At 43.6% G+C, this 12,001-nt stretch overlaps 2 protein-coding genes across 10 annotated transcripts in view; one reads left to right on the forward strand and one right to left on the reverse strand.

The window, feature by feature from the left end:
- The window catches only part of LOC142398498 (uncharacterized), a 462,406-nt gene that overhangs the window by 127,844 nt on the left and 322,561 nt on the right, over positions 1-12,001 (forward strand). The gene's annotated exons all lie outside the window — the stretch shown is intronic.
- The window catches only part of rasal2 (RAS protein activator like 2), an 87,420-nt gene that overhangs the window by 18,592 nt on the left and 56,827 nt on the right, over positions 1-12,001 (reverse strand). For all 9 annotated transcript variants that reach the window (XM_075482497.1, XM_075482498.1, XM_075482502.1 and 6 more), the window contains 5 exons: positions 7,789-7,901; positions 6,010-6,163; positions 4,117-4,215; positions 1,905-2,459; positions 1,119-1,263 (listed from right to left, as the gene is read on the reverse strand). In XM_075482497.1, coding sequence (XP_075338612.1) covers positions 1,119-1,263; positions 1,905-2,459; positions 4,117-4,215; positions 6,010-6,163; positions 7,789-7,901 — 1,066 coding nt within the window. The remainder of the gene's footprint in view (positions 1-1,118; positions 1,264-1,904; positions 2,460-4,116; positions 4,216-6,009; positions 6,164-7,788; positions 7,902-12,001) is intronic.

Genomic DNA, 12,001 nt, shown 5'->3' on the forward strand with positions numbered 1-12,001 from the left:
TTACACCAGAACGTTACACCAGAACGTTACACCAGAGCGTTACATCAGAACTTTACATCTGAACGTTACACCAGAACGTTACAGCTGAACGTTATATAAGGACTTTACATCAGAACGTTACATCAGAACGTTACACCAGAACGTTACACCAGAACGTTACACCAGAATGTTACATTCGAACGTTACACCAGAACGTTACACCAGAGCGTTACACCAGAACGTTACACCAGAACGTTACACCAGAGCGTTACATCAGAACTTTACATCTGAACGTTACACCAGAACGTTACAGCTGAACGTTATATAAGGACTTTACATCAGAACGTTACATCAGAACGTTACACCAGAACGTTACACCAGAACGTTACATCAGAACTCCCGACTGATGTCAGGACAGCTGAGTCGCTGCCCATCTTTGGCCGCAGGCTGCAAAATATCTCTGCAGGAAACACTACCCTGATCTGCCCTCTGAGGACATCACCTGTTTCGTCCCAGCTCCTAACGCACTTATTTGTTTCCTAAATTGTCTTCCTATGTGTCTCGGTACCTAACTTACTTACTCACTCTAGCACTAGTTTTGCTCTTAGCTGTTTGGTTTTGGAAGGAAATGCACTTATGATTTCTTGTGACCTGAAGTTCTTTTGCCTACCGATGTGGAACACACTGATTGTAAGTCGCTTTGGATAAAAGCGTCTGAAAAATGACCGTAATGTAATGTAATGTAACCGAGGCCGACGGCACTGTAATGGTTAAGTGATGAATCACTGAATATTTGATAAGATCTGAAAACACCACAGCAGCTCAACACGTGCAGCAACAGAGGAAAAGGCACCAAGATTCTGCAGGATCGGAGCTATTTTCAGACACGAGGCCATAAATAGATTCATGAGGGTGAAAATATTCTGAAGCGGAGCCAATAATAGCATGAAAGTGATGAAAGGCCTCAGTGTGCAGAACCCATGTTTGTGACGACAGTCGTCATGTTAGCACTCAGTTATTTTCAGCTTCTTTCTTCTTATCGAGTCTCTGAAACGCTTCAGAACGCTCAAACTCAGCAGATAAAGATGATGAGGCAGCATCATCTTCATCAGAAACCAGGAGGCGTGCACGAGGCTCACCCAGCGCGTCGTGCAGGTACTTCTGGCCCACCAGCTTCAGGTACTCCTCGATGGCTTTGGTGGCCAGCGTGTTCTCCCTGAAGATCAGGACGTCGTGGTCGGCACATCGATCCACCTCCGACATCACCAGGTCTGTCAGGAAGTCCTGAACACGAGGAGGAAGAGGAGGAGGAGGAAGAGGAGGAGGAGGAAAAGGAGGAGGAAGAGGAAGAGGAGGAGGAAGAAGAGGAGGAAGAAGAGGAGGAGGAAGAAGAGGAAGAAGAGCAGAAGGAAGAAGACGAGGAAGAGGGGGAAGAAGAGGAAGAAGAGGAAGAGGAAGAGGTCTTGTTTTAAAGGCGTAAATGTAACACTGTGCTGAATTATGTTGTTTAAAGCATCAAATATCACACTTAGCACATCTGTGATCATCAGACTTAGATCTGAATCCATTGGACTTTTTTAAGGATCCCGGTTTATATCTAATGGAATATTTCATCATTCGGAGTCAGTTTTGGCCATGAAATTAAATTTTTTTTTTATCAACTCTAGCTGCTGTTTAATAAGTGAAGGTTCGTCGTTAGCTTGTTTCCATCCAAACATGTGAAAATCTGCTTAAAAAAACCATGAAACTACTGCTGAATGTTTACAGGGAGATGCATCTGGATGACCAGCAGGTGGCGCCAGATCTCCAGCACACGAGGGTTAGAGCTCAGACGCAGGAACATCAAACATGAGCACAGCGGCTGAGTTCATCAGTTCTTACAGCCGCTGGCTAAGCTAGCCGCTAAGCTAGCCGCTGATCCTCACCTTGGCCCTGCCGGTGCTCTGCAGGATGTGCACCAGCGCGCACGCCATCTCCTCCTTGTTCTTGACGCTGATGACGGGCTCCAGCACCGAGCACAGCATGGTGTAGCTGTTGGTGACGAACTCGGCGAACTCCTTGTACTGCTCCATGGGCAGGATGGAGATGGTCTGGAAGCGCGACTTGATGCGGATCGACGGCCCGCCTCCTTTGGCCTTGCTGGTGGTCGGCGTGCTGACCGGGTACCACTTCTCCACGAACTGCCGGCCCGTTACGCCCGACACCGGGATGTTGACCAGCCCCACGTAGTTGTTCTTGTCCTTCTTCTTCTTCTTGTCCACGTCGCGGTAGATGTGCACGGTGACGCTGTGCACGGCGGGCAGGCTGGAGAAGTCGAAGTACTCGCCCCAGAACAGGCTGTCGTGGCGGGTCTTGCTGGTGGTCCGGGCGTACAGGACGTCGTCCAGACACAGCTCGCAGAAGTACTTCTTCTTGGGCGGCAGGTCTTTGGCCTCGATGATCCACAGCCGCAGCATGTTCTCGGCCCGCCGGCAGTTGTCCTGCAAACACAAGCACAGGCGTCAGCGTCTGAGGCAGACCGACACGAAGACCGTTTCCAGGACAGGGTTCTCATGTCTGAGCTCCAGGACCAGCTGGTTCTGTTCAGAGAAACCCGTTTGGGACTGTAAGGTGCAGAGGACCGCTGACGGTAAAGCCCGGGCTCATTTCATCCGTCACCTACGAGCCTGGACTGACTTCTAAGTTCCAGCTGACCCAGAGTGGAACTGATCCGATCAGCCACCGCTCTCAGAACCCGTTTACCTGCTCTGGAACGTGAGCACGACCGACTCTGACGCTGCATTTTTTATTTTTTTTTTAAATCAATGTCTTTTTGTTAAGTTTTTTTCCTTTTATGCATTTATACAGTTTGTGAATACAAAGAAGTATTTATCTGGCACAGACATAAAATAATATACAGAAAATGAATCCCTACAGAGTAATCCCATTGAGCCCACCCAGGTCACTGCCCAGTAGGACGCACTACATTCCTATCCCTGACAGAAACGGAGCACATTTTAATAAAATAAATTAATCTGGAGGATTATTGTATATTTTGAAATGAGTTAAGAAAGGACCTCCATGTTTTTTCAAATTTTCCAGTTGAGTGTTGAAGAGAGCATCTAATTCTTTCATAGTTCATTCAGTCACATAACCACTTGACGCTGCATATTTAAACTGCAGAGTCATAAACGGCTGCTGCTGGCGTTTAAAGGGACAGTTCGCCTCTTTTGACATGAAGCTGTATGACATCCCATATCAGCAGCATCATTTGTGAACATCTTCTTACCCCCTGCTGCGTCCTGTGAGCAGAGTTCCAGCCTCGTTTTGGTGCTGATGAAGGTAGTCCGGCTAGTTGGCTGGGGTTTAAAAAATAAAGCCTTTTGCTTCTCAGAACAATATGCGTTCAACAGAGTAATACATTTGCATCACAAAATGGTTCTCCAGGAAAAAGTCAGACCTCACAATCTCTTGGCCCTATTTTCTCTCCCTTCATATCACTGCCTGCTGCCGCCTGCCGACAGCCGCGCCTGTTACGGTGTTTGCTGCTCGGTCTGCACAGCAGGTAAAGGAAAGAAAAGGAAACGAAAGGAAAGGAAAGGTCCGACTTTTTCCTGGAGAACCATTTTGTGATGCAAATGTATTACTCTGTTGAACGCATATTGTTCTGAGAAGCAAAACGCTTTATTTTTTAAACCCCAGCCAACTAGCCGGACTACCTTCATCAACACCAAAACGAGGCTGGAACTCTGCTCACAGGACGCAGCAGGGGGTAAGAAGATGTTCAGAAATGATGCTGCTGATATGGGATGTCATACAGCTTCATGTCAGAAGAGGCGAACTGTCAGAAGAAGAATCTTTTCCCGCAACATGAAGCAGCAGGAGGCAGAAATGAAGCAGCAGGAGGCAGAAATGAAGCAGCAGGAGGCAGAAATGAAGCAGCAGGAGGTAGAAATGAAGCAGCAGGAGGCAGAAATGAAGCAGCAGGAGGTAGAAATGAAGCAGCAGGAGGTAGAAATGAAGCAGCAGGAGGTAGAAATGAAGCAGCAGGAGGCAGAAATGAAGCAGCAGGAGGCAGAAATGAAGCAGCAGGAGGCAGAAATGAAGCAGCAGGAGGCAGAAATGAAGCAGGAGGAGGCAGAGAGCCCAGAGTCTCACCTTGTTGGGCTGAATGGTCCTCCGCAGGTTCTCCATCCACTTGTCTCTCTCCGAGGCCGACGTGCAGCTGAAGCACTTGCTGCCGCCCGAGTACGTCACCTGGCAGGTGAGACGGACACGATGAGTCAGCAGATTAATCCGCTTCGCTCAGTGAGACTTTAAGCTAAAATCAGTCAGAGCTGGTTTGGGAGGATCTAAAACGTTTTAACCCTTTAACCCTTTGTGCGGTCTTAACATTGTGTTTACTCTCTTTGTCCTACGGGTCAGAAATGAGCCGCCCTACCAAAGCCCCAAAATAAAGCAACTAAATATAATTTTAAATCCAAAATCTATTTTGTATGATGAAACCAGCTGTTATTTATCTATTCAACTCAGCTCAATACATTTTTTATCATGTATTTTTTGTTACACAATACAGAAAGACAATCAGCAGCTTTCAGGATTACACTTTTTTTTTTTTTTACTGTCAGTTGGACCAACAGTTTTCTTGTTTTCTCAGTTTTCTTTTACATAATAAAGATTTATTATCGCTATTATATAAATGTGAAGTAATTACTTCAGAATGAATTATACTGAAAGGGAACTTAAATGTTTTTATAATGGAGGGTAAGAAGCACCAGCTTTAAGATTATTACCTGGCAGAAACTTCCTGTGCTGCCTTTAAGAGTTTTTCTCTGGAAACAGTTCCCGGAGTTATTCTGTTTATATGTTCTGTGCTCAGGCTCCTCAAAGTGGGCAAAGTTCCTTTTCTTTCCTTTCCTTTCCTTTCGTTTTCCTTTCTTTCCTTTTGTTTCCTTTTGTTTTCCTTTCTTTCCTTTTGTTTCCTTTTCTTTCCTTTCCTTTTGTTTCCTTTTCTGGAGTTTAAATGCTTTTATAATTCACGGGTCAGAAATGACCCATAAGACCATCTTTGTACCCTAGTGGTGTACAGCCCACATGGAAACATAAACAAAAATAAAGTGTGACTTTTTCTAATGATGGGGTCCCTTTAGGAAAAGTCATAAAAAGATAGTTTAAGGTATTTTTTCTACAGCTAAACATGGTGGTGGGGCACTTTGGACCAACAGGAGGGTTACTCTGACAGTAAGCTGACTTTCAGTTTACTTTAATGCAAACCGCCATAAATCATAAATCATAAAATGTAAAAATGTAATAAACAGATCACAGATGTGAGCCATGTGGTGGTAAAATCGATAAATTAACTGGATTAAAATATCGTGCCGACTTTTTAAAGAAGTTTCAGACTAATCACAGAATAAGTAAAAACTTCAACTAAAATCAACATCTCATGAAAACAAATAACTAAGAATACCAAGTTTGTTCTTAGTCCTTTTATTTTATTTTAGTTAGAAAAAAAATCTGAAATTAGGCTAAACCCTTAAACGTAATGTTACAATTTTATATAATGCATGTACTTTGACCCCGTATAACATTTAATGACAAGGTGACCGAGTTTGTTTGTCTGTTTTGTTTTGTTATCTCAGTTTTTGTAATTGGTTTTGTATTTATTTGTTTTCTTATTTGTCTTCCTGTGTATTTTTGAATTGAATGTGTGTCTGTGTTTGTATTGCCTGCAAGTTTGATAAAGGCAATAAAGTTTAAAAAAAAAAAATAAATCTTTTAGTTTCACAAAACATTGTTAAGAAATAAATCAAAGAACAAATTCAGTTTAAAAAGTGTTTTTTTTAAACTGCAGGTGAGATGCAGTTTGGGCCATTTTAGTAAAAAGTTGTACTTTCAGCCATTAAAACCTAAGGCTTTGTTAAAAGTAAGTCTCATAAAACCCGCAGGACAACAGAAAGGGTTAAACGGCTGATAGACTGCGGGCTGAATGAGCGTGAGGAGGAGCCTCAGGGCAGCCTGAACTCGTCCCGTTCTGTACGCCGCGCTCACCTCGAAGCAGAAGTCCTGCCCCAGGATGCTGCTGTGCAGCGGCTTGATGAACACGTCCTCCTCCATGCTCAGGTCCAGCGCCTCCACCGCGCTGCCCGGGCTCAGCAGGGACTCCTGGGAGCTCGACTCCTTCAGCTTGGGAAGCCCGCGAGACCTGAAACAGGAAGGAAACCAACCGATCAGCTGGTGGTCCTCCGGCAGGGCGCGCCACCAGCTGACAGAACACCGTGACATCACCGTGACATCACCGTGACATCAGCGACCCTCCTCCAGCTGCCGGCTGCGGGTTCCCCAGAGCATCGACCCTCCAGCAGCTCCGATCAGCCGGACGAGACGCCGCCGTCAGCTCCCCGTAAACAAGGTGCTGGGACGGCCAATCGCACGACGCCCTCGGGATGCGCCACGGCAACCGCCTCTGCTGGGAGGGCGAGCGCTAGGCAGCAGCGTGACGGAGCGTTTAACTACAGACCTGCCTCAGGAGGGACGCTAATGAGGAGGCTGAAGCTGGGCCAGTTCTTCGGTTTAAGAGCTGAAGCTCAGGAGCAGATCGACGGGCCCAGCCTCCATTTTACACCACCAGCCGTCCTTAGAGGTTCTGGGTTCTGTCTGAGGTTCTGTCTGAGGTTCTGTCTGAGGTTCTGTCTGAGGTTCGGGCTGAGGTTCGGGCTGAGGTTCTGGGTGAACCTCTGCCAGAACCCAAAACCTCATACAGAACCTCAGAAATGAACAAACCCCTCTAAATGTCCGTCTCTGAGCGTGTGTGAGTGTAATCCTGCTGCCGTTAAACCTGGATTAGCAGCAGACACACCGACCAATCAGAGCCGGAAGAACCACCTTTCACTTTCACCACAAAGCATGAAGGGGACGCCGGTCACCGGTCGGATGCAGATAAAAAGAGTTCAGCTTTAGTTTGAAGCGGCCTGAACCTCGGGGCTCTGAGCCGTCCGTCCTGAGTCAGAGCGAGCAGCCGACTGAGTGTGAGAGGCGTTATCCTCCCGCTGGCTGCACACTCTGATGATGAGCAGAAGTCTGGCTCAGAACCACGGAAACTGGGCCCAGATCTGCTCACATTCACAGTTCCTCCTTCAGAGGACTGAAAATGTTCATTTATTGAACCTTTACTCCTAATTCCCATCATTTAGCACTAAAAAAAAAAAGGCTGTGTGCTTTTCTGCTGACTCACTCTGGGGATAATTATATATTTATATATAAATCTGTGATAAAACACTGGCCAAAAATATAAAGACAACACTTTGGTTTTTGCTCAAAGATCTAAAACAGTTTCTCTCAAAAGAGAAGGGAGCACTTCTCCTTCGGCCAGATAACCAGGTTAGGGTGCTGAGAGCAGGATCATTGCACAGGTGTGCCTCAGGGGCCCAACAACAACAACAACAACAACAACAACAACAGCAAAACAGAACAACAAAACAACAAAAAAAAAAGAAACAGAACAAAAAACAAAACAAAAACAAAACAGAACAAAAAAACAAAAAACAGGTTTCATCCAGCTCTTTGTCCTTTTGTCGTTTTAAATCCGAAATGGTTCCAGACCTCAGACTTAAGTTGGGGTTTTACCTGCGTCGGCCATCTTGTGCGCTTGAATGAGAAGCGGACGTAAACGCGCCGCTGTTGCATTACGCACGAGACCACCGGGGTAAACTTCATGGGGGGAAAAATGGATCTCATGCCCAACAAATTGCTTTTGTAAAATTTAAAATGAAACCGATCCAGAACGGATTGTTTCTGTGATGCATGCGAGCCAAAGGGAGGCGGCCTCACCTGTCGGGGTCAGCGGGCCGGAGCGACGGCAGCCTGAAGCTGGTGTTTCTGTCCAGTTTGGTTTGACTCTTCGTCCTCTTGATGGAGCCTTTGAGACGTTTGCTGAAGAATCCCTGAAAGACAGAGCAGAGGGGGGTGAGCCCCAGGGACCAGCTGGAGAGCCAGGTTAGAGATGCAGAGAGAGGCTGCGTTTATCCTGCCGGTGTCCGTGGAAGAGTGATGTCAGTAGACCTCTAACCGACATCACAGTCCAGCCGCCTTCCTAACCCACCATCATCCTCATCGGACTCGTCAGACTTTCAGCAGCCACATCAAAGCTGTCACCAAGGCAGCTTTTACACTGGAAAAAATGCCCCTCCAAAAATAAGTAAAAAAACAACAAATAAAAGACGTTTTTGCTTGAAATAAGCAAAAAATCTGCCAATGGAACTAGTGAAAATGGGCTTGTCAAGATTTCTTGAAATAAAATGTGATATTTGGGACTTTTGAGTTAAAAGTGATCTTGAAATTAGCTTAAAAACCTCTTCAAATGTAACAAAAAAGCTTGTTTCATATGATATGTGACTCAAAACAATTTGTTTTCAAGACTTTTTCATTTAACAAGATATTCCAGATGTATTGTATTAAAACAAGTCCCTATATCTGGCTGAGATGGTGCTTGTTAGGCAGTTGTGTCTTATATCAAGTGTAATGAGATATTTTGACTAGAAATGAGACAAATATACTTGGTAAGACTTTGATTTTTGCCAGTGCAACACCTCAGAAACATCAGCAGAATTAAAGGTTTCCAGGAGAAACTCCTCCATGCATTCATCTCCAGTAGACTCCATTACTGTAATGCTCTTTTAACTGGACTTCCCACAAAGAGCATTAAACATCTGCAGCTCATCCAGAACGCTGCTGCTGGAGTTTTAACCCGGACTAAGAGATCTGAACACATCACAGCAGCTTTAAAATCTTTACTCTGGCTTCCAGTCAGTCACAGAATAGATTTTAAAAGCCTGCTGATGGTTTACATCTGTGATCTGTTCAGAGAATATAAAGCCAGCAGAGCTCTTAGATCCAAGGACTCAGGTCAGCTGGTCCAGTCCAGAGTCCAGACTAAACATGGAGAAGCAGCATTTAGCTGTTATGCTGCAAACAAGTGGAACAAACTGCCAGTGGAGATTAAACTTTCACCAAATGGAGACATTTTTAAATCCAGGTTAAAGACATTTCTGTTCTCATGTGTCTATGCATGAAATCTGCACGATATCTCTGAACTTATCTGGACTGTTGCTGGTTTTAAATCATTTAAATGATTTTATTTGTTTCTCTTTATATTATTTTATGTATATTTAATGCTTCTTCCACTCCCTGCTGCAATGCTTTTATTTTATGTAAAGCACTCTGAATTGTTTGTACATGAAATGTGCTACAAATAAATTTGATTTGATTACATCATCGGGCTTTTAAAGCTGACAGTGAGCAGCAGGAAGTACTCGCCTCTTTAACAGCTCATCACCGGAGCTCCTTTTCCTCTCAGAATATCTGAATGTTCGCTTGAATCTCAGACTTTTCCTCCACGTTTTCACCATTCTGCAGATTTCTGAGCAGTTTTTCCAGCTTTTTGTTTTAGAGTTACTCGTTGCTGTAGCAACCGGCTGAAATAAAAGGGCAGATGAGCCGATCTGACTCTTTAGAAACAGGTGAGTAGTAGAATTAAATGCAAGACGCTTCTTAGCAAAAAAGAGAAGGGAGGGTTGAATTTACCTAACTTAAGAAATGACTATTGGGCAGCACAACTCAGAGCCTTAATCATGTGGATCACTAAAGAGAAAGATTCGATATGGGTGGATATGGAGCAAAATGCATGTCAAAATGTTTCTTTAGAATCACTCCTCCCATTTTTGAATGAAGGGGCTCGGAAGAGACTCGGGATGAGTAACGAATGGATGAAGGGAACAATGAAAACTTGGTCAGCAGCACGAAAGAACCTGAAACTGTCGAACTCTGTAAGCAGGGCTGCTAAAATAGCAAAGAACCCAGACTTTGTACCATCTGTCATGGATTCGGGATTTAAAGGGACACTATGTAATTTCTTCCCCCATCTAGTGGTGCAATTTTATTTTGCAAAGTCGAATGAATTTGCTCTCCAGCGCCTCACGTTTTCAAATGTGCGTTGCAACTTCTTGAACTACGGCAAGCGGAATGTGTCAAGATTCAAGAAGCTATAGCTTCAGACTCAAGGTCCATACAAACAAAAAGAAATCAAGACACACAGTACAAAGGATTATATAACACACATACAACAACACTATAAATACAGATGACAGATAACATGTCAGATAACAGAAGTTGACATAGCCTTTGGTGTGCAAACAATGCAATTAGTCATATTCTGGGAGTTACCGGAAGTGACGTCGACGCAGCGTTAGCATTAGCCTGCGTTAGCAATAGGAGCATTAGCAGCGGTAAATAAACTCCCGGTAAACTTACAAACTTTCTAATGCCTCGTTTTGTGAGTTAAGAGCCTATGTGTACTACGGCAGAAGTTTGGTAACAACCAATGCATTATTAGTGGGATAATTTACGAGATAAAATCTATTTAGCATTTTTTTTTTTTTAAACTTTATTAGTAAATCAACAAAATAACAGTTTACAAATGTGAGCATAACGCCAAAAAGAGGATATCCAGGGGGAGCATAGGAATAATAATAAAAAGAAGAAGATGATGCACTTACAAAAAGAAAGCTAATGAACACAAAGACATATGTGCCAAGGAATAAAATCTATTTAGCATTAGCGGCTGTAATAAGCCATTTGGCGGAAATGACGTCACAATGACGTCATTTCTGCTTGTAGGCCTGGTGGGGAAATCGCGATTCGAAGTGCTTTATGTCCCTCTCGGCACTTCGTCGTTTTTCATAGAGCAGAAGGACATGGCAGCCTCCATAGAGCTTACCTGCTCTATGTAGATACAGACAAGTTATTCTTCACTCAGGAGGATAAGTGAGATTTTTGACAGAGATCATTTTACACCAATGAGGACTAATTTATGAATGAATATGTTGATTTGAGCTAATAAATGACTTAATTTATTACATAGTGTCCCTTTAACAAATGGGCTGACAAAGGACTAATATATATTGGCCAAATGTTCCAGGGACAAAAAAAGGGATTATATCAAAAATATATAAAGCAATACAACATGAATCCGAGGATAACAACTTGGATATTAAAGAAAAATGGGAGCTGGAAGCAAACATCATAATAACAGAAGAAGAATGGGAGGAAACATTTAAAGAGGGACATAAACTAACGAATAGCCCAACATGGAGGGAATTTGACTGGAAAGTTAAGATGCGTTACTTTTACACCACATTTATTACATCAAAATACAACTGATCTGTGCTGCAGGGAGTGTGGAACGGTGGGTGACTCCACCCATATATTCTGGGATTGCCCCAAAATGCAGGATTTCTGGAAGAACATTCAGAAGGAGATTAAACTGATTTTGGGTATTGAGTTCCCTCTGGAACCAGCACTTTACATCTTAGGTATAATTCCCGACGATATGACGGATAAGAATTCTAAATATTTACTGAGAATCCTGCTGCTGATAGCAAAAAAGACAATAACAGCTTCCTGGTTGAAACCGCGGCCTCCAAGCATAACGCAATGGAGAGACAGGGTAAAAAATGTGTTTACCATGGAGAAAATCACAGCAAGACTACAGCTGAAGACAAACCTGTTTGATAAGAGATGGTCATTAATAAGGCCTGAACTCTAATCGCCTCCACTTTTATTTTATCTTATTTATTTTATTAATATAGCAGGGTACTTTCTTCCCTTTTTCTTTCTTTACTTTTGAATTGGTGTTGTTGTTTTCTCTCTTATTTGTAAAGTACTAAGACTTGGTGGTATTGTTTTTTGGTTGTCGAATATGAAAGTATGACGTATTAAGTACGAGAACACTGACTGATAATTACAAAGATCTAGTCAATGAGAGGTTAGGGAACGGAAAAGACTTTCAAAGGACTATAAACTATCTGTATGTAACGCACATCTGCTATGTTGTTGAATTTGTGTTTGTATGTATGAATGTGTCAAATAAAAAATAAAAAAGAAACAGGTGAGTAATTCAGCCGCCGTTTGCTGCGACGCTCAGTGACGCTCAGCAGGTTTCCTGCTGCTTTCAGGGCACCAGCGCCAGCTCCAGGATCCGGTCGGC

Source organism: Odontesthes bonariensis, chromosome 14, assembly GCF_027942865.1.
Source record: "Odontesthes bonariensis isolate fOdoBon6 chromosome 14, fOdoBon6.hap1, whole genome shotgun sequence".
Lineage (NCBI taxonomy): Eukaryota > Metazoa > Chordata > Actinopteri > Atheriniformes > Atherinopsidae > Odontesthes > Odontesthes bonariensis.